The sequence below is a fragment of the Cyprinodon variegatus genome, unplaced genomic scaffold (genome assembly GCF_000732505.1).
Source record: "Cyprinodon variegatus isolate N-32 unplaced genomic scaffold, C_variegatus-1.0 Scaffold929, whole genome shotgun sequence".
Taxonomy (NCBI): Eukaryota; Metazoa; Chordata; class Actinopteri; order Cyprinodontiformes; family Cyprinodontidae; genus Cyprinodon; species Cyprinodon variegatus.
The window spans coordinates 205,469-229,298 of record NW_015151382.1 but is presented as its reverse complement, the minus strand read 5'-3'; the positions used below and the strand labels follow the sequence as shown (position 1 = coordinate 229,298).

The window sequence follows — 23,830 nt, the reverse complement described above, 5'->3', positions numbered from 1 at the left end:
GAGGAAGAAGAAGAAGTAGTATTTTTTGTTTTTTTTTAGACTTTAGAAACTCAGAAGATGATCAAATATCGGGTTAAATATCGGTGGGATGGCCGATGTCCGATATTCAGTTTTAAGGCCGATACCGATAGGGGGCCAATTATATCGTGCGTTTTCTTCCTAATTGCAACTAATATCATTAGCAAAGCATCTTCAGGCTAATAGCTAATCTCTTCCGGAGCTGAAAACTGACTTCATATCAAACAGTCATATCAGCTGTGCTGCTGCCATCAACACCTTTGTTTATAGATGTTGGAGATCGACCTGTTTTTCAGTGTAGTCCTGTTTCTCTGATTGTGACTGGCTGGATGTTCTCTCCTTCATCCTCTGACATGGGAGCTGGCTTGGAGCTCATCTGCCTGGCTGCATGAATCCTGGACGGGGCCGCCTGTGGAGCTGGTTTACAGTTGCCTTTTTTCTATCTCTGCTTCTGTCTCTTTGAACCCCAGTTGGGTCGGCCTCGGCAGATGGCCGCTCACACTTAGTCTGGTTCTGCTGGAGGTTTGAACCTGTTAAAAGGGAGTTTTTCCTCTCCACTGTTGCTACAAACATACTTAGTGTAGGGATTGCCTTTGAGTCAATGAGCCTTGTGATATTGAACCTGGACGCATAAAACTAGGGCTGCAATTAATTATCATTTTGCAAATCGATTAATTTGTCGATTATTTTTTCAATAAATAATTGGATCGCAAAATGTTCCTTCTAGAAGTTTTATGTGCAATGAAACCAGGTGAAACTAAAACTTTTCCACTTAAGGAGCTCTGCATATTGACAGACCAAAAATATTTTTGATCTTAAATGGAAAATGTTTACATATTCTTTTTTCTTAAAGAATTTTGTTATAAAGGCTACTCTAGGTGGGTTGCTCTGTCAGCTAAAGGCATGTTTTAGTGTCCAGCAAAACTATTAATCGATTATTACTAAAGCAGCTGACAATTATTTCAATTATCGAGGAATCATGATTAATCCGATTAATTGTTTCAGCACTACATAAAATGTCAAAAATACACATGGAAGGATTCAGATACATGTGTTTAAATAAAACTGCTCATTTGAGCATTGATTATGTGTATTTGCCCTTTTGGCAGAATTCAGACTAAGTAACTGAAACTCTTGATTTTGGAAAATATTTGCTAACTCAAAAGTGCTGAGTTAGCGCTACATATTCTGAGTACATTTAACTCAAAACTTTGAAACAAACTGAACTATTTGTGTATAATTAAACATAACTTCAACAACTTAAAAGTATAACTTACACGTAGTAAGGACTTCCAAAGATTGAGACAATAAGACCCTATTGCTTGATTAGTTAGGAAAAGGTATAATTTTATGTCAAATATATCAAAGCTTGTTTGCTGTATGATGGAATAAAATCATGTTAATAGTTGTTTAGTGATATAATAATATCACAAAACGAAGTAAAGGGCAATAATGGCTTACAGGTAAAATTATGACGTGAATAGAGAGTAAGGAAACAACCGGACATAGTTAAAATGTTTAAGTTCATATAACTAAAACACGATGCAATAAAAATGTTTTTATGAAACTGAAATCAAATTGGAAATGTATGACTTAATAGAAAAATGTTGTTCTGATAAATTGTTATATTTAACTTTGTCAAACTTCAAATGGCAGTGTTCACAAGATAGTATTCACAATCATTGTGATGTGATCACTGATGCATATGGAGGCCAAAGCATTATGAAAATGAGAAATGATAATGTGCCATGAAAACAATAAAGGTGTCATTAAATAAATGGTGGCAGCTATAACATTTTTAATTTATTTTACTACATGACTCAAAGATCTAAAAACAAAAACTATTTAAAAATGAATATATTTACTTCAAATTCTGCTTCCCTATCTTCTTCGTAGGTTTCCAATAAGTGAACATTTCATGAGATTAAACCCCAGTAAATCTTCCTGTAGATAAACTCCTGCAGAGCTTTGACTTGTCTGTCATTCCAGTCGGCCTCATTGAAACACCGCCAGTATAATTTTGTGTGATAGAACAGTTTGTCTCCTTTGGGTTGGAACTCCAAACTGCAGAGTGGAGGAGCCCAGTGGATTGTCAGCCAACTTGCAGTGTAACCAGCCAGCTCTGGATGGGCTAGCACTTTTTCAAGCAGGATATTTGCCAGTCTTTTTAACCAACGAGGAATAAATAGAAAAAAGATCAATGAGAAAAGAAAAAAATATAACAAAGCCAAAACAGAGCTCAAACGCAGGTGCTTCCTATGTCTGATACTTTGTGTGTGCACTAAAATCTCTCAATCTTATGTCCTATCAAGGTTGGATAAACTCTCCTAAACGTCTTTAGTACTCTGGAATTGCTGTGTGTGCACTGGCAGGCGTATGATGTGTGTCCATGAGTGTTGGAGGAAGTCTAGAGAACTGCTTCCCATGCGTGTAATCATCCCAGGATGAGGTGGAGCGGGACTTCCCCCCTGCACCAGAGGGTATTTTCCTCTTACTGTGGTACACGCACATGGCTGACCCAGGTTGCATCTGTGTATGTGTTTGTGTATCTGTGTCAGAAACAGAGGAAGCCAGACATACTAACATGGAAATGAAGGATATGGTTATGAAACAAAACTGCACTGAATCACAAGCATTTTGGTTCCAACATCATATCAATAAAACAAAAGCAGAGGTTAGCAACACGCCCGACAGAGAGAGGCTATAAAATAACATAAAACTGTGACATCATGATGATAATAAAGAAAGAGAGGAGAACACCACTGGCTTAGTGAAAAAAAATACAATCTGAGCACGAGGATAGAGGTAAAGTTAGGTAAAAGTAAAAAGAAATCCTATCATAGCTGATCCAGTTTTTTAGCTAAAAAACTTAAAGTAATGGGGAGTTTTTTATTTCGTTCTATTTTTGGTGAAATCCTTTATAATCAAGGTATAATTTACCCTCCTTATACACAAGCTTTTATTATGCTGTTGAAGATTCTCAGTCATCCAGGTCATAAAATTCTGGTCATTCTTTTGAGGACCAGAATGTTCACATTTTGGACAAAGAAGACAGATATTCAGAGAAGAAGATAGATATGTCTATATTTGAGAGGGGCGTGAAGGAAGCCATCTATGTTAAAGAAAAAACAGGCGTGCAGTTGGAGCGGTGGTTAGTGCGCAGATACAGAGGCTTGACTTTGTGCCTTTGACAAAGCTAGTTTGTGTGTTTCCTGGATGGGGCCGCCTTTTACAGCTGCTTTTTGTATCTCTGCTTCTGTCTCCTTGAACCCCAGTCGGCCTCAGCAGATGGCCGCTCACACTGAGCCTGGTTCTGCTGGAGGTTTCTTCCTGTTAAAAGTGAGTTTTCCTCTCCACCGTCGCTACAAGCATGCCTAGTGTGGGGGATTGCATTCAAGTCAATGTGTCGATGCAATCAGCTGGTTTTCCTTAGATAAACTTTGAATTAATCTGACTGTATGATCTGGTGAACTGTAAAGTGCCTTGAAATTACATGTGTTGTGAATTGGCGCTATAGAAATAAACTGAATTTAATTGAATACCTCTGCTTAACTATAGTGAAAAACCCAATTAAGGATTTTTGAAAGAGATATAAAATGATTCATGGTGTGAATCCTCAGATCAGAAGATCATTTGACAGTAGAAAAAGCTCAATCTCCTCAATTGACAAGTTCAGCTCTGGGAACATCTAAAAGCAGCTGATTACTGAACTTCTAAAGGTCTACTGGGACCACGTGTAAGAAGCTCCACTAAGTAAAGGGAAGCCAATTCCTTTATACATAAAAAAACAAAAAAAACAAATGTAGGATTTTTAAAAGAAGCCTTCAATGTACAGGAAACCAGTGCAGGGATGGAATATGGTGGAAATATATCGATGTCGCCTTATTCTGCTCAGCAGATGGTCAGCAGTGCTTCTAGATCAGCTGCAGACGACGCAGATGACAGCTGAACATCCCAGTATAGAGACAGTTGCAGTAGTCCAGTCTAGACATAGAGAATGAATTGTCCTGTGAAGCAGACAGGGTTCGGCTTTAGCAACCAGCTTCAGATGGTAGAAGCTGGACTGGACTACTGCAGAACCTGTTTATAAGAATAAATAATATATCTATAAAAGCTCCAAGACTAAATAAAGACGTAGAATAAAACTAAGTTAAAGGACCGGTTCCACTGTGAGGTAAAACAAGTGAAAATAGACACACACACTTCAGCTGTCTTTCACACTGACGCTTTAGTTGTGTGTCTTCTGAATGAAGATGGCAGACTCCTACCATGCATGGCATGTGGCTCATGTGAACATAATCTATCTGGCTGTGTGAACACGTGTGCGTTTGATGGCATGCGTTTCTGTGTTGCTGGGTGACACAGCGGCGAGATTAGTCCTAGAAACCGCATCTATTCATAGCTCCTGGGCTGTGGGACCTCCTGCTGCTGAAAGCTACCTGATCCGAACCCAGCTTCACTTCACTTCATCATCATTAACGCCAGCCGGGGAATTGTTGAGATGAAGTCAGACTGTGACGAACCGTAGCGAACGCCATGATAAACATTCTAATAATCCGGTGATTTAAAGAGCAACACATCTGCTTATAGGCCTCATAGAGCACCATGCTACACTAGCTACACATCCCCATCGTGATGTAAAAGGAAAATGAAGCGGTGACTGTGGAAAAAAAAAAAAGAGCATGGCTTCAGAACGCTCTGAGGGAGGCTGAAAATAAAAGACAATTAACCAAGTGTGTGTATGAATAGATTTATGGCAAAGCGCGGCGCTTAGAAAACACTGAAAACCCTACACAATGCTCGCTCACATTCCCCACGCGCCTGGCTCGCCTCCCGCTGCCAAGGAACCCAAAAGCCCCAACAAAACAAATTCATTAACCCTGACAATAAAACACAGCTGTATGGGGTAATGGGAACTGTTTGAAAATCAGAGAATGGGATTCAGGAGTGTCTGCTCCAGACAAACTGCACATCGGGGAGGGGGGGGGAGAGAAATGAAGCCATGTTTTATTTCAATTTAAATTGGGGACAGTAACAGGGGGGGAAAAAATGCATTTTGAATCCTGACAACAAAAACAATTGAACTGCACCAGATGTGGGATTCTGGGACCTGCTTCCAACTGGATCCTTTGAGCAGGTTGGACAAAGTTAACTGTCAAACTGTATATATATTAATAATGAGTTCAAAGAGCTTCTTATAAATACAGATTCAGGAAAAAAAACACTGAAGCCCATCTCTTTCACTTCTGATCTTTCAGCAGTGCGCTAACAGCAGCTTGGTATCGATGTGTGTGACATGATGTGTTTTAGCTGTAGGAAACATTGGAGGCTTGAACGGGAGCAAGGATCTGAGGGATCAGACTAATAAAGGCAACCACTAGAGGGCTCTGCAGCTTGTAAAATCAGCCTCACACACTTAACTACAGCCCACTGACAGTAATAAACTACATTATGATCACTGCGTGGTTAAAAGAAAAAATGATGCATCTGCAGGTAGAGTCGGCTCCTACAGCTGTCCTCTTCTATAGTGCAGCTCGCTACACAGAGGCTGCTGATTTCATTTGAAGGTAAACCCATTTAATGTCAGGAAGGTGGTTAAAATACAAACACCATTATGGGAGTTTTCAGGAATCTGGTGAAGATTTATATAGACATCATATTCCTTTGTGATTTTAAAAGTCATAAGCATGTAATATTAAAGGTGCTGTTTTTCCTCCTGGATCCTTTTGGATCAGTTCACTTGAAAACAATAAACTTTTCATTCTTGCTTTAAATAGAGTAATAAAAATCCTTTAAATAAGTGCATTTGCCCTTAATTAGAGCAGATAAATAGGAAGGTCTACTTATGGAATAAATACTTTTGACCTTAAAATGATATAATTAGATATAATCAGTACTCCAGTTGAGTGTCGAGGAGGGGGGAAGGCATCCCCACTCTCAGAAAAGTCTTAAAAATCATCCCCCTTCTTAAATGACCCACCCCCCATCCCATCCCCTGTGACATTTTATAACTGAATGTGTAACATTTCTACTATATATTAACAGTAATGGTAATAATGTTACCCTTTCAACATTTGGCAGGCTGTGGGCTTACAAGTAGCCTGAGCAAAATAAATAAAAGAAAAATAAATCCACCATCCTCCTTCATTTATTTATTTTTTTTTTTTTACAACTAGACTACCTGAAATAGAATACCTGATTAATTTCTTTAGAAAAATTGACTTATCTGATCAAATAAATGGAAAATAAACTTATTTGAAGATAAATTGATTTACTTGGATTTTCATTTTTGGAGGGAAGAAAGACTAATAGACAGAAATGTCTCAGAATGATCATAAATACCCAATAAATGTGTGATATTACAAGAAGAAGTGAGAGGTAAAGAGGTTATATCTCACTGTATTATGACACTAATGATAAGCAAACATAAGGAGTTTTTTTTTTTAGAGTTGTCTCACTGCAACTCAGAAAGTAGCAGGACAGCAGACAGGAAGCTGCTCAAACAATGAGAAAACATTCTGGTGTTCACTCGGTAAAATCTAATTCAGGGTCCCAACAGTCAAAAAACATGCCAGAACCGAACCAGCGAGGCCAAAACAATCAAACATACGAGGCACATTATCTTTTGCAGGTTTTCTGACCGGAAGAAGCAGACTTTACCGATGACAGAGGGACAATAACAGTAAAAGCAATTACAAAACCCTATATGGCTTTTATTCAACAACTCTAAAGTTTATCCTTTATTTTTTCTGCATCCTCTGTTAGGTTTTAGTGAACCCTCCTCTGTTGTTTGACCTTCTATCATGTTTGGGAATCAGAGGATCTGAGTCATCTGAAACTGAACTAAACATATCCTCCCATAAGGAATCTCAAAGATGAGAACAGTAGAGTGAGTTTGGGGCTCGCTTTATTTAAACCAATTTCTCCTCCTGTTCTCTCCTCTCCCTCTTCCTCACCAATGCTGGTAAATATTTTTATATTGTGTTCCATTAGAAAGCTTTATTAAGCGGTCAGACGGGGCAAATGGCGCCTGGGTGCTCCTTGTCCTGTAAACAATAGGAAGGGCCCCGATGGCTGAAGCGCAGTAAACTAATGCCACATTAGAGGAGTGCTTCGCTCTGAGTAAGTAAATATTTAAATGTGTTGGATTCACCCTAAAGAGTTAGGGTTAATAGAAGAGGCATCCTGACAGATTCTAGAGGGAATCGGTGTAATTCTGCATAAACTATATGTTGGATAAAGACTAGAATCCTGTGTAAAAGTTGCCTTTTATCACTTCAAAAAGGAGAGACAATGAGACAAACTGGAGTAAATATTTTAGAAGTAAAGAGAGATGATACAGTAACCCGTGTTTGTCAGATGAGCGTACTCGGTCAAACCAGCAAAAAAACTATTTAATTACTTACTTTTTTGAGTTTTTTTTAAGCATATGGTGATCTGACCTTAATTGTTTGTTTTTTTTGTACATGACTAAAGGGATGCTCGCCTGCCGAGATAGTTTAAAGTCTATTTTTCGTACAAAACTAAAGGGATAAACGCAAATCTGGCGTCTTGCGCATGCATATTGACTATGAGTATGCAGGTCTTACAGAACACCGGCTGATATTAGGGGTCACGGTCGATATGTGCATGCGATGGCCAATTCGTTAGTGCAGTGGTACCAACATGTGGGGTGTGCCCTCTAAGGGTGGGACAGTGTAATTGCAGGTTGGGTGTGGTAGAAATTAATGGAATAAATGACCTAGCTGGAGAGTTTTTTTCAATTATTGAAAGGAATTTTGAATTCTATTCCACAGTAGGATAAACAGCTAAGCCTAAAGTAGTTTAACTTTAAAGAAGAAGTTTTATCGATTTAAAGTCGTAGGGAATCTGCTGTTCCAACCGTTGTGTGTGATTGGTCGATTATCAAGGGGGCGGGATTGTTGTGGCAGAAGGTTCACAAGCAAGTTTGGTTGTAGCTGGTTTGTCGAAAGCATCCTGCTAAGCAGTTAGCAACTTAGTGCTAGTAGGTTCCCAATGGGAAATTCCATTGAGACAAAGTAGATCTAAATTGGTGACTTAGAAACGAAACTGTCAAGGAACGCTATGGACAGAAGAAACATGCAAGAGGAGGAGAGTTTGTGTCAGAGGTCGTGAATGAGTCTCCTCTGTCATCCATTTTTTATTTAGAGGAGGAAAGCGGGGACGAAGATGCTGTGGAAGAGGACGCCAGGGCGGCAGAAGCTTGGTTTGGTGTAGAAGGCTTCCAGCCGTACATGTTTGAGCCCTTGCCTCGCAACGCTGCCAGTTCTGTTAGCTCTACGCCTGCCGAAGACACAGACGTCCATCCCCGTGAACACTGGGACGGAACTCAATGGGAAAGGAAATGATTCGTATTTCTTATTTCAATCATTGCGTATATTAGCTGTGAGTCAAGAGGCTATGACTGAAAAAATGTGATTGACAGATGACCGTTGATATATGATTGGCCGGATTTAGGTGTACAGGCTGATGTATAACTAACTGGCCTGCATAGAATAACAAAAGTACATTTACATAAATATTTAAGCCAGAATGATATGAAATTTAAATATGACTTCCCTACAACTTTAAAGAAGAATGCTCTCGACTTTAGCTTGTTCAGCTTGGAGCAGGTTTAGACACTGAGGGGGAGCAGAAACGTTCCTATAAACAAAAGAGGAAGTTTGGGAATCATTGCATTAGTGCATCCAGCAGCCTTGCCTTGAGATCACTTAAAGCAGATGCATTGCCGCCCCCTCCGTTTGTTATCCACTGGTAATGTTTAGTTTGATTTGTTATTGAATGCCTGTTTTTTGTTCAAATTGACATTTGTAACATTTGTTATGACTGTTTTATTTTTCTTGTGTGTGTTTATTGTGAAAAAGAAACATGGCAGCACATATTGGGAATCAGTTGATGTGTAAATAATCTGGATCAGATGTAAAAACCTGTATCGGTCTATCTCTATTCAGTAATGTAGGATCTGAGGGTTTTGAGTTTGAGTGCATCTCTCTATTCAAGGTGAGAAGTTACCTCTGAACTTTTCTCTGAAGCATTTGATCCCACCATGTTGTCTCGAAGGAGCTGCTGGAGAAGCTGCACCTGGGCCACACTAAGGTAGAAATCCAGACTGCTGGTCACGTTCACCTCCAGAGAGTGGCCACACACCACCACTTCCTACGGAGAGAGAGGGGAGGCAAAGGGGAAATTAAGAGAAGAGGTGGGAGTAGAGAGGGGGAAATATACCCAAAACAACATTGGGAATGTTTGTGGTCTCATTTAATGCTCCTCTCATGGGTTTCCTCTACAATGCTGTGTGCTCTCTGTCCTGGTCTCTGCTCCACTCCTCACCCTCTGTCCTCTCCAGGGTCCCACCCACAGCCAGCAGTGCAAACCTGAGCCAGGAGGCTCCATCTGATAGGATATTACTCACCAACACTGAGAACCGAGCCACACACGGAGCAGACCTACACTACCTTCTCCCTGCTCTTGGACAAAAATGACTTCAACTCATACATTTTAACACATATTTATGCTTTATATGTGTTCATTTGATTAATAGAGAGTGGAGCGTAGAGTATGTTTTATTAATAATTTGATCAAAGTACATTTATGTGTTATGTGCGTAGCTAGAAGGAAAAAATGACTTCCCCTTCAAACTAGAAATTATTCAATACTACACAGTTCAAACCTGTTTTATTTGTGTTGTTACTGGCTCAGAGTAACTGTATCTCAGCAGGTTATACAAATTACTTATTCTTTCTGTGAGTGCATGTGTGTGTCACGGTAAAAAAAAAAAAAAAAAACAACAACTATGGATTAGCTGTTACACATTGTCAAGGGGCACGTTAGCGTGGTCGGACGAGGCATCAAAGGAGGCAGGAAGTCTCAGAGAGCCGTGCCAGAAAACATCAGCTGTATAAGCAGAAAGGTTTGAACTCTGGAGGTCAAAAACCTCCATTACACTCTGGACTGGTGGTGGTGGTGGGGAGGAGGGTTTGGGGTCTAAATGAGATTGTTGCTGTAAGTTAAGAGCAAAACATAAATACTTCTGACATCTCACATAATCAATGTCTATTTTCATATGAACAACAGATTGTAATGGCTGCAGGAATGGATTTAACAGGCCGTGGTCAAAAAGGCAGAGGGAGCTGGTTTATGTACCAAGCAGTTCCTCAGAAATGAGATGAAAACCTTTATACCCATAAAACTCATTATGATGGAAAATCCTTAAACCAACCTGCTGAAATGGATTTGAAGTGGTTAAAGTTAGAGATACTTCATTCTTTTAAATGCTCAGCGCTCTGCAGACCACTTCCCATTATGCTGACTTTAATGGATTTCATTAGTGTTTTTAGTACAAGTAACTGCAGACTGGTGAAGTGGATGTGGCTTCTACTTATGAACAGGGGACGGGGATGGCTCAAATATAACTCTTTCATAGAGTTTCTCATAGAAAATCTCAAAATGAGGGAGGAACCAACCTGAGACAGTAAACTGACTGTGATTAGCCAGGAGAGAATCCTCTTAAAACATCACCGTTTCCTTCCTGGAAGCGGTTAGTAATGATAGTAAAGCATCTTTTGCCTAAAGAGTTGAATTCTGACGTCATATCCAACAGCCAAGTCTGTCATCAACTGACAACTTTACAAACACAGTGCAGGATACAAAGTTGAAAATGCTTAACTGTAGCTGCAAACTGATTTATTGTCCCACACTGGGGAAATTCTTTCTCTGCACTTTGACCCATCCACTTGGAGGGCAGTGGGCTGCCATTGTGTGGTGCCCAGGGAGCAGTGTGGGGTTAAGGTCTTGCTCAGGAAGTGTCAGTCCGTGGGAGTCGGGCTTGAGCTCAGAACCTCTGGATTCCAAGCACAATGCTCAAACCACTAGGCCAAACTCCCCTAAGCCTAATTTTCCTCAATATAAACTCTGAAGCTAACGTTAGCTTAGCTCATACGGTGTCATTCATGGCTGTGTTAAACTAAGTTATTAAATGATGACCTAACTTAACCAACTTTTTAAAAAGAAAAGCGATTAGCTTTGCTAACATTAGTAGAAAACTGTTAGAAAGTCCACCTTAATTACTATATAGGGCACTATATAGTGATTATGCCATTTTGAGTGTCCAAATGTCTATTGGATTAAAAAGTAGTTGAGTCAAAATTTCCCACAATGCAATTTGAAAAGCAGTGTGCAACCATGGTTCCCAGATGAGCAGATATATCCTAGAAGGCTTTGCGAGAGCTCCCCTCAAGAAAATTGTATGAAATTTGTTTTGGAGGCAACAGAGAACAAAGATGGAGCATGAGTCACATAACCAATGGGAAAGCAAAAAGTAGCGATCATCTATCTGAGTGATCAGTTAACTGAGTTGACTATATAGTCCTACTCTATACAGTGAATAAAGGATTATGCTAGGTTCAGACCACAAGCAGCAAGCTTCATTTTTGATGCCTGTAGAAGATTAGTTCCGACGCGCGGCTGAAGCATCTTTTCTGCTCTGGCTGCGCGGGCGAAAAGTGGGTCTGATGCACATTGGGAGGAGCTACTCTGTCCTTTCTTTGCCGGTAACAATGGCAGCTATATTTGCTGCGATTATTGGGTAAAAAGTAGTTTTAATGTTTTTAAGTGAGAAAGTCCACCTAAAAAGTTTATCAGTGCAGTCAGTTTATCCAGATTAGCAACCTGCCCATTGTTTCGGTCGGAGCCGCTCAGACAACCAAACACCTGCGGAGCTCTGTCACTGGGAACCCAGTTCAACAGGTCACCTCCAGGCGGTTTTCCGCTACTGTTCACAGCGGCTGGAAGTCTTTTTTTCACGTTCATAGTCCAAACTGCAGGCACCAAAATAATAAAATCGAACATATTTTACTGGCAGGTTTCAACATTTTAATTTAGGTTTTAACAAAGTGTTTCAGGGGAGTGATCATAGCGTGTCTGTCTCCCTGCCGGCACCTAGATCAGCTCCTCTCATTGGTTGATGTGCTGCTTCGAGCAGCAAAAGTTAAATTTTTCCAACTCCAGCAGCTGTTGCTTCTGAACTGCATCGCGCGGGTCAGACGGTCAGAAGCTCACGACTTGCTGCTCCTGCTGCTCCAAATGCTCTGCAGGCCCTTTTGCTGCGTCGAGATGTGCATCAAACATTGACTTTGCATGAAAAGTAGCTGCTCCTGCTGCCTCTGCTGCTTTAGGTGTGAACGTAGATTTAGAGGTTAGGGCGGACTTTCTGACACAGCCCAGGCCTCTGTGTGTCCAAAGGTTGTCGTCATCCACTAGTTTTCTCATCCCATCATCCTCCTCAGACTATCCTCAGTTAAAGGAACTTCCCAGTAATCCTCTCCCACTCTTCAATAAATAACACCACCTCTTGAGTGTTTTTCACAAACACAACAATGAGGCAACTCTACATGCGGTCAATTGCAATCTAATACATGTAGGGATATTAAAGTGAGGAACCTGTGTACAGTATGTGTAGGTGCATCTTATGCAATCACAATATACATGCTTGTGGACATAATGAGGAAAACATAAAAGTTTTAAAAAGTGTGAACACTTCACAGGGTGATAGAGTACAAATCTTCTGAGTAGAGAAACTCAGGTTCTTGGAAAATCTGTTGAAATATTGTGAAGAGTCTTTGCTCACCTCTGCCTGCCCGCACTCAGGAGACAGAATTTTGCTGAAGATGATGGCAGGAGCAGCAGTCACCCGAACAGAGAAGTCAGTCAAGATGGGCGTCAGGATAGCTCGCCGCTCCTGCTGCCGCCTGATGCTGTGCAGACATAAAAACAAGAGGAGACGTTCTAGCATTTTGCTTCATGAACATTTTCTAAATACAGACTAATTCATTTTCAATGAGGGTAAAACAGAGAGGTCGAGCATAATGCTAAACTTTACCAGTTATTTTATGGCTGCTGATTGTTCAATTGTTAGAAGACAGCCCTTTAAGCAAAGAGCAACAAAAAGAAAGATTGAAACTGTTCATTTGCTGAAGGAAAGTCAAATATTTTAAGACATTTTAAAGTTAAAACTGAATGTAGATATTCCCTTTGCAAGCCTGATATCTGAAGCCTTTCACATTTCTCTGGAAACATATTTTCGCCTGAGTAGCATTACAGACTGAGGTCTTATTTGACAAATCTTAACAGGGGATCCCCCCCCTCCTCTTTATTGCATACACAAGATCAAACTGAGAACGTCTCGTATTAACTCTCCCCACTCTTCACTAATGCTCATTCCCACAATCAGGTCATATTTGTGGGAACATTTGTTAGCAGTAAAACAAACATACAAGGGAGCTTTATAAGGTGGTGTTAATTGCCACATCTGGTGCTATTAAAACAATCAAGTGGTACAGCTTCCAATATTTATAGTTGGCCGGGATTAAAAGAGGCCCCGTGTCTAGGTGGCCCCGACTACAGTTCTTAACCGGAACCAATATCACATTCACTTCTGCTATACAAATGTGCATTACCAGTGCCCTAAAGGGATTATTTTCTGACACATTTCTTTGTGTACAGAACTTAAGAGGGGCCTAATTCAATGGTGAAATGATCTGTGAGGCCAATTGGTGCTGGCTGATCTCCCTTCAGACAGGGGATTGAAACAATGAGAGTCTGGTTGCAGTGGACAGGTGCTATCATTCACCAGCAAAGCTTAGAGGCGTAAGGTTCAATTTACTAGCATTACGGGGGCTCAGATGGAGTCAGGAACACCATCTCTCTGTCTCTCAGTTTGGAATATCGTTTTCTGCAAACGTCTAGGCCAAATTAAAAAATAAAACTTATTCCACATTCAACTCGACGTGATCGGTGAGCTACAACAGGAGCGGTGGTGGGAAATAAAGCGGGGCCTGTGCCAGAGGATCACAGCTCTATAACCGAGGGTGGTTTTCACAAACCATGGCACTGGAACCTCCTCACAAAATATCAGGGAGTTAACAAGGGCCTCTACAGATCCACAACTACTGGAACTGAACCCAGAAGGCGAGACGGTGAACACGCCTTAGAGGGCAGAGCGTATCGACGCAGAGAAGAAGGGAAGTGTGGAAGCAGTGTGTGTCAAAGCTTGTTAAAACCAAGGTGGTGTATTTGGGCCTGTGATTGTAGCAGACAAGCCAAACTGAGAACTTGACTCCCGTTTTCCTCAGTGTGCTGGAACATTCTCCATCACATGTTCACAGACCGGAAATGGGCAGAGAGGGAGAGGAAACAGACAAGCAGCAAAGGTCTAGAGGCTGAGAATCAAAGTCTGCATGGTTACATCAAGAACAACAGACTACTACTACTACAACCACTAATACTATAACTGTTACTACTACTAATACAGCTACAAGTACTACAACTACTACTATCACAACTACAACATCTACTACGACGACTGCTACTAAAACAACAGCCTCTACTACAACTACCAAATCTACCACTCCTCCTACTGCTAATACAGCTACAAGTACTACTAGTGCTACAACAACTACTATTACTGCTACTACTAATGCTACTACTGCTAATGCTACTCCAACTACAACAACTGCTACAACTACTATTACTACTGCCACTACTAATGCTACTACTGTACAACTACAAGTGCTACAAACGTGTACTATTACTACTACTGCTAATGCCACTACAACTTCTGCTATTACTACTATTACTACTACTGCCGTAGCATTTGTTAATGCTAGAAAGCACTTCTACAGCTATCACTACTGCTATTACAACTACTACTACTGCTACTAGGGCTAGTACTACTACTGCTATTACAACTACTGCTACTACTACTACTGCTGTTACAGCTAATGCTACTCCTACAACAACTGCTACAACTACAGATACTACTGTTAATGCTACTACTACTGCTACTAGCACTACAACTACGACTGCAAACACAACTACTACTACTGCTACTAGGGCTAGTACTAATACTACAACTACTACTACTGCAAACACAACTACTAGTTTTGCTACTAGGACTAGTACTACTACTACTACTGCTGCTGCTAATGCTACTCCTACTACAACTGCTACACCTATTTCAACTGTAAATGCGACTACTACTACTACCACTAAAATAATCTTTCCTTAGTGTAAACTAGATTAGTGAGCAAGAAATAAATCAGATTTATGGTAAATTGGTTTCATTTCTATGCTAACTACTACTATTCTTACTACTACTACTACTACTACCACCGCTGGGGCTGGAATCTTAAGGTTTGATTAATTATTTGTATAAATTAAGGAATTAATGCTATAATCTTTTTCAAACATACTAAGATCATGAACTAAAAGCTTTGAGTTTGCAGTTTATTGTCCATTCATAAATCTGACACACAAGCATCATCCAAAGCGTTGGTCCACTGTGGGTACTGAAGCTAAAAAAAACCTCTCAGTGCGACTGGTGTTGCACTAGCACAGAGATTCCCAACACTAATGACAGTGTTCACGGTTCCTGCACAGAAGATCAAGCCACTTCAGGCCAGATGATGAGCTTCAGAGCCAACATTAGTAAGTCCATGTCTGAAAAACTAAACTCTCTCGTAAAACGGGATTTTCTTTGTCTTAGTAACTTGCTTAAGGAGGAGAAGTAGCCTCAGTAACATCTTTCATTGCACTAAACATATATGTTGATTAGCAAAAGTTAAACTCATAATATTGCATGCCATGTTTCTGTATACTTTTATCATAATCAATACAAAGAGTTATTCTTTAATCGTTTTTCAAAGAAGTTGCATAAAATATCAAGAGTTTCTAAAGAAAAGCTACATTTTTATTTATTCNTTAATCGTTTTTCAAAGAAGTTGCATAAAATATCAAGAGTTTATAAAGAAAAGCTACATTTTTATTTATTCTAACTAACTGGCTGGTTAAATAACCTAAATACTGAATTAAAAACTAAAAACAAGAAATATTTGTGTTCCTGTGACAATGAGATCATTTATTCAATAATTTAGGAGCAAAAAGGTTTTTGAATATAAAAGGCTGTTTATCTTGACAAAGCATAGTTTTCATTTAAAATGTGATTCCTTACAGACGGACGTTGAACTGTGATGGATTCGCTCCTAAAGCGACGACCCAAACCTACTCCTCACTTTTCAGGCTGCTGCACTCTGCAGAGGTTGTCAAACGACTCTCATTGTCTGCTGACGACCATCATGCAGAACAGAGACGACGACTTAAGCCAGGCTTACACTGTTTTTTTGCCCTTTTCCGGGCGACTTTCCAGTCGTGCAAGAATTTTCCATTTATCATGCGTTGTGTAGTGTACAAGGGGTAACGAGGGGTGATCAGCCTCTCACGACCACCTCTCGATCAGGAATCATGAGGTCGGGAGAAAAAAAGAACATGTTTGATTTTCAGTTGGCCGTCGTGGGCAAATCGCTCAGTGGGCAAACAAGGACTCTTCTGCTTCTTCCTCTCAGTGGAAAACACAGAAGCATGGCGGAGGTGCGGATGAAATTGAGTTCTTTCTGTAAAATTGACAGACAGTAGTAGACACGTTTGCTCAGCCATGAACTTTGCCGCCTTTTTTTTTTACACCAGTTGTCAAGGCAGCAAATTTTTAACTCTAGTGAGCTTCATATTCCTCTTCTACTGATTTGACTTCCAGGTAGACAAGTCAGAGTAGCGCCATCTCACCACGGAGCTGAGTCTGACGTGGTTTTTAGACGTAGAGTGTGAGCAGGTAGATTGCATCAGAGCGTCGGGCCGCACTGTGTGAGAACATGCATCATGAGCTGTGAACTCGCACTGTACGAGGAAACCTCTGGGTTTCCTCGTACAGTGAAAGTACCGAAAAGAATCGCACAGTGCATGCCCGTCTTCCTGCAGAACTTCCTGGGCTCATCTCCTGATNTATTTATTCCAACTAACTGGCTGGTAGTAGAACCCAGCGGTTTCCTCGTACAGTGAAATTACTGAAAAGAATCGCACAGTGCATGCCCGTCTTCCTGCAGAACTTCCTGGGCTCATCTCCTGATTGATGCAGGTAGAAATGGAGGTAATGATGGTGGATTATTTGGCAAACTGCGATTTGTTGTCCCCTAACTGGTGTAAATTCAAGGTATCGACACTAAGAGAGGAAACTTATGAGTGCGTTGGTGTTCCTGACAGATCAACTCTACAGACTCAGCCTAGACGGAGGAACTTCTGAAGAGGTTCTATGACTCTGTGGTGGTATCAGCCATTCCATTTAATCCTTGCTTGACCAAGAAATATTTTCTTACTTACTTTAAGCTGACTTTTAAGTGCTTCGTGGGCATCGTTCACATTTATGAGAACATGCACAGTTTGCATGAGCCCATTCTGGAAGAGGAGTCTTTAATAAAAAGAGAGCCCAGTAAATAAATCTTAACCGGCTGCCACATAAAAACCTCTTACTACATTGCTGAGAGCGTAAGGCCCATACATCAGTATCGGCTGCAACACCAACAGTCTGTTTTATTTTCTGGCAGCAGTCTGAGGGCTATCGCTGTGTGTGCGTGTGTTTGTTTAAAACAAAGAAAATATTGATGTCTATAATGAGTATGTATGATGGTTAGTTTGAACCCAGACCCTAGAGAGCGCTTGTCTCAGGCCGTCGGGGTGAAGAAGCTGTGCGTATCTCAGCATGCATCCCTCACAGATCTGGTGACCTGGGAGCACAGCCTCAATCAGCCTCGTGTTGATTTTGCAATGCATTCTTCCACAAGGGTTATTTTTAGTTGACAGGGAACAAATCTGCGTTCCTTGCCTGCAAATCTGTGATTTTTGGGCCTGTTCCCTCTCAGTACATGAGTGGGGGGAAAAAAAGGATGTGGGGCCTTACAGGCTGTTACAGTTGTGCTTGTTTTAGCTCCTGATCCTATAAAAAAGACAGGGTTTGTATTTATGAGGCCGAATGCAAAGGCTGCATAATAACTCAACAGCTGCAAACTGACCAGCGAACTGTTAATATGTTGCATTACACACAGTCGCTCTGGGAACACAAGGATAATAAATCACACCCCTGATGGTATTCAGGAGCTTTTGGTAATTTTGCAACAAAGCTTATAGTTACATAGACTTTTTCTCCACTCGGGAACCTTTGCTCAGCACGTAAAGTTTTTGTCATAAATGCAGCATTTGTAAAAACTTTATAAAATAAAAAATACTATTGCTCTGAGTAAATAAATAACTGTTGTTTTTAATGTTGAATTTATGTTGAGATGTTTTAGTTAGGATTTACATGTGAGACATAATATCAAGGTATTATTGTAGCCCGTTAACTGGAGAGATACCGTGCTGCAGGGGGAGGGTGCTGCCATTTTTACAATTCGTAATGGAAAAGTTGAAATTTGGGTAATGCAGCAAAATTTTTCTACCTTTTTCATTAAATTATTCTATTTTTATTATTTATTTATTACCTCGAATGTCGAGCATCTTTACAAAACTGTCCCAGTTTTATACATTGAATAAATGTTTAAACACACTCTAAAGCAGAGGTCACGGATTATCGGACCGCAGTCCGGATCCGCACCCACCTGCTGGTTAATCCGGACCCAACCTGATTTAAAACATTTATAAATTACAACATGGTGTACGACGACAGTGTATAAAAATACAATTGCACCGCTTCTCCTGTTTGTACGGTAAAGCCCTCTGGAGCGTCCGGATCCAGGCTCAAAATGAGCACCTTGATATGTGCCATTCGAACCCATGTTTGAATGGCGACAAAATAACAAACGTTCAGTTCAGGTGTTTTATAAAATAAGTGAATCAGGAATTTGTCTTTATACCAAACTGAACAATTGTTCTCTACTTAAAAAAACACTTTAGATTTTAAAATGAAAAAAATTTTCTATTTTTTTTTTTTTATATTTTTTTCACTTAAAAATTTGTTGCAAGGGGCGTGCAGATGGTGCAGTGGTTAGCATGTACGACCCATGTACGGAGGCCTTAATCCTCGACGCGACCGACACAGGTTTGAATCCCACTTGTGGTCCTTTGACGCATGTCTCTCCCACTCTCTCATACCTCCTTTCCTGTCAGATTACTGTCGGAAAAAAGCGCCACTAGTGCCATTAAAAAAGAGTCAATGTATAACATGGATGCATAAAAACTTCTTTTTATTTTGTTTAAAGTAACAGATTATGATTAAAAATGTCTCCGGATCTTTACTGGTCGATGATTTTCTTTACTCAGACCCCGCTGATTTTTAATTGGTTATCCCTGGTTTAAGTTTGAGAGAACTCAATAGAGTTCTCTCAAATACAGACAAATAAGCTTACATAGGAAATTTAGAAGGAAAAATGAACTTAATGCTCATAGAATCAATACTTTAATACCTTCAGTTTATCCCCTCCTTGGAGGAAATACCTAATCCTAAAGATGTGTGACACCTAAATCAGATACTTCAACTCCTTCAAATTTCACCTCAATGTAATCTAGAGCATGCAATTCCCCTCTCAGCACAGCTGAGCTGCACCCTAGATCAGGAAAACTTAAATGGTTCACTCCAGGAGTGTAAGCTCATGTTGTGATTTTTATTTACGAACTGTTTTCGTCTGCCTGTGTCCTTGATTGTAAAAATGGCGCCATCCTGCAGTACGGTGCCCTCACTGAACTGGGCAGGTTATCTGTTATTTATCCTACAGCTGTGAAGGAAATCACCCCTGCAGAGACTCAGTTTATTTCATGGCCAAAGTCCATCCATAGACTGCTCTATAACCATCTGCAATGTAAATAAGAAATGCTTTATCTCCACATATGTTTTTATCTTGCTTCCCAAAGATATTTAAGGATGCTCAGTCCTGTCCAAATGGTTTTTAATTATGTCTCAGTTCTAGATATGTGCATTCTGAGTTGATTTTCACTCAAAAATGTGGTTATGGGTCCATAGTAACAATAAATATTTCCAATGTTTGAGACATAAAACCATTAAATTCTACAGACAGATGCCAACAGAACAAAGTACCAAAATGTCATTGATAAATGTACAACATTCATTACTCATAAAGGTGACTTGCATAGCATTTGTTGTTATGGTTCCTGCTAACCTGCTAGCCATGTTCCACTCCAGGGCTGGATTCTGAGAGCTCCTCTCACTTTCTGCTGAAACCCCTCCTTTAGCTCCCTCCTTCTCTGGCTTGAGCTGTTCCCACAGAGCCGTACCGATGCTGATAGACTGGAGATCAATCTGATACTGACGATCCTCTACCTCTGAGCCTGGGTCGCGCAAAATGCCCAGGTTGAACGCTCGTCTGCAGGGAGAAAGAGAGAAAATGCCAAAATCACTTTAACATGCATTTAGAGGTTTAGATATTCAGAATGTTAACATAGAGGTAAATAAATAGGTCATTCTTGATATTGGGAGTGTGTTTAAATTTTAATCATCATAAATAATATGTGAATAGTTTGGAGAGGCACAGCTGAGGCAGGTTAGTGGGGTATGCTGGTGACACAGTTATTAGTTATCCTTAAATCTCTTTGAATGGGACAGTTTACATCAGGGATGCTACATGGGGCCAAACAAATAGCTTTACTTTCTGTTGCATATTGTTTTCATTTGTACCTGCATGAGCAGTTCTATGAGCTATCCCTGTTTTGGGCTTGTACTGAGGACATAATACTGAATCCTTCTGTGATTTCATACAGAAACTTTAATCAATTGGTTGGAAAATTTTCATTTTCCACCTTTTAAGATTTGCCTCAACAATAATAAAAAAAAAAAAAAATAAGCCTTTGAGCTTAACTTCAGCCACATTTACATGTGATCACTGTTTTCATCTGCATCCTGCAGGTTCAAAAAAATGCTTGCTTGTTCTGTGTTTGACTGAATATATCAAACAATGACATTTTAATGAACATAGCAACTGAACTTCACCCCGTTTTAAATTTTTTGTTTGTTCGTTTAAGTCTTTTCTTCTTTGCTCCTATGGAAAAACACCTCTCATCCCTGGGTAAATTTACCAGCTTAAGAACAACAGAATGAAAAAAAAGATTTTGGCCTCAGCAGATGGCCGCTCACACTGAGCCTGGTTCTGCTGGAGGTTTCTTCCTGTTAAAAGGGAGTTTTTCCTCTCCACTGTCGCCACAAGCATGCTTAGTGTGAGGGACTGCATTCGAGTCGATGAGTTGATGCAATAAACTGGCTTTCCTTAGATAGAAAACTTAAAATCAATTTGACTGGATGATGTGGTTGAACTGTAAAATGCCTTGAGACGACTTGTTGTTAATTGGTACTGTAGAAATAAACTGAATTGAATTGAATTTCGTCCAATTTCTGTAGAACATGTATGTTTAAGTCATTGCAGACATATTTAAGTTTAAAAAGGTCGTAAAGAAAAAAAATACCTTACAATGTTTTCAAGATGGCCATCTTGGTCTGGAAATCTCCATTGTTAACACTTGCTTTATTAGGCCTAAGCTAATTAACAGGAGGAGTTGTAGTTTTCAGGGACTGGATCAATCTATCGCTGCCTATTTGGGATCTTTTAATAAACATGAATTTTAATAAACATGAAAAAAAACAAGTAACTTTTGCCCTAGTACAAATAAAATAAATATTGTAGGTGGCACCTTTTTTTTATTAACACATGACTTTCATTTGAATCTCCTTTTAAGACGTCTCAAAGAATTACACCATATCACGCTTGAATTGTTGTTGAGGGAAACATATAGCCCCTTAGGCTGCGCTTTGCACCCCCTGGTTTAAAGCATAAGTTAGACCGAACGGACCAGTCAAAGTCCAGATCTAAATCAAAGACTCATAAAGCCCCTGTCCCATCTTGACCAGTTAGACACCGTATGCCTGATGTAGGAAAAATCTGGCAAAAACGCTGGCATTGGATGTTGGAAGTTATGGGTACGTTTTTTATAAGTTATGAGGATGCTGAAGTACGCTGGCACACGTCAACATACTGCAAGTAAGTTTTGAGCATGCTCAAATTTTTCTGACGTATGCCAGCGTATGCCATAAGTTACAGGTAAGTTATCTGATCGTTGACATACTTCAAGTGCAAGTAACTCATAAGTCATGGCGTCTAGCTTTTCCAAAACCTTTAAGTAACCTGTGCATAACTTATGCGCAACTTATAAAGAACTTATCTCCAATACATATCAACGTATTTGACGAGTTCCAGACGACCGCTGAACGTGGTTCTAACTTAAAGCTACTGTATAACGACGTATCGGCAGCGTTTTATTATAGGGTGAGCGAGAAGGTGAGTGTGATGGATCCTCCCTGCGTTCAGGCCGACGACCAGCGAGTTTCCTAGCAGACATGACGCAGAACGCTGCGACTGCAAACATTCTTTTTTTCTTTTTCTTTATTCTTTTTTCGGGGCGGGCGGTAAACAGCAGCTAGGTTAATACCGCGATCAAAGACATCTTTTTATGCAGACCGTGCACCTACGGGCAAATCGCTGCCCTTTTCAGGACACTGGCTTGTGACATTTCATGGGCATTACGCTGCCGTGCGTTATGCATAAGTTAGGGTGTCGTTAGACATCAATTCTGGACTCGTTATGAATACAAAATGTTCAACATTGAAAAAATGCATAGAAGGTGCAGCATATGCCAGCATATTAGGAGATTCTGGCACATCAGGCATTTGCTGTCTAAATCTGCAAGGTGTGACAGGGGCTTTAGACGATGTTTTCAAACATCCCTTGGATCCCTTGGATTTTAACAAGGGAAGAGAATCTGTGTTTTCTTGTAAATAACTGGTTAAGATTTCAGTCTATTGATGTGCAAAGCATACAGCCCAAAAATATAAGAGATGGTTTAACTACAACATTAACTACTAATGATTTATAATACAGGGTTCCTACAACATAAGACAAGTTAAATTCAAGACTTTTTAAGACTTTTTAATGCCACTTGAAATAAAAATTTAAGACCAAATTTACAAGAAAAACCCGCTTGCAACAACTTTACCCAAAGGTTTATTTTAACATAAACCACTGCACTAATGTTTCANGAAAAGAATCGCACAGTGCATGCCCGTCTTCCTGCAGAACTTCCTGGGCTCATCTCCTGATTGATGCAGGTAGAAATGGAGGTAATGATGGTGGATTATTTGGCAAACTGCGATTTGTTGTCCCCTAACTGGTGTAAATTCAAGGTATCGACACTAAGAGAGGAAACTTATGAGTGCGTTGGTGTTCCTGACAGATCAACTCTACAGACTCAGCCTAGACGGAGGAACTTCTGAAGAGGTTCTATGACTCTGTGGTGGTATCAGCCATTCCATTTAATCCTTGCTTGACCAAGAAATATTTTCTTACTTACTTTAAGCTGACTTTTAAGTGCTTCGTGGGCATCGTTCACATTTATGAGAACATGCACAGTTTGCATGAGCCCATTCTGGAAGAGGAGTCTTTAATAAAAAGAGAGCCCAGTAAATAAATCTTAACCGGCTGCCACATAAAAACCTCTTACTACATTGCTGAGAGCGTAAGGCCCATACATCAGTATCGGCTGCAACACCAACAGTCTGTTTTATTTTCTGGCAGCAGTCTGAGGGCTATCGCTGTGTGTGCGTGTGTTTGTTTAAAACAAAGAAAATATTGATGTCTATAATGAGTATGTATGATGGTTAGTTTGAACCCAGACCCTAGAGAGCGCTTGTCTCAGGCCGTCGGGGTGAAGAAGCTGTGCGTATCTCAGCATGCATCCCTCACAGATCTGGTGACCTGGGAGCACAGCCTCAATCAGCCTCGTGTTGATTTTGCAATGCATTCTTCCACAAGGGTTATTTTTAGTTGACAGGGAACAAATCTGCGTTCCTTGCCTGCAAATCTGTGATTTTTGGGCCTGTTCCCTCTCAGTACATGAGTGGGGGGAAAAAAAGGAT

General features: G+C 40.2%; 1 protein-coding gene across 1 annotated transcript in view; it reads right to left on the bottom strand.

Moving 5' to 3' along the window:
* LOC107100003 (vacuolar protein sorting-associated protein 13B-like) overlaps window positions 1-23,830 on the bottom strand; it is a gene marked incomplete at both ends in the record, with an annotated part of 299,591 nt that overhangs the window by 88,584 nt on the left and 187,177 nt on the right. Inside the window, 2 exons of the mRNA XM_015398349.1 lie at window positions 9,052-9,195; window positions 12,665-12,791. Coding sequence (XP_015253835.1) covers window positions 9,052-9,195; window positions 12,665-12,791 — 271 coding nt within the window. The remainder of the gene's footprint in view (window positions 1-9,051; window positions 9,196-12,664; window positions 12,792-23,830) is intronic.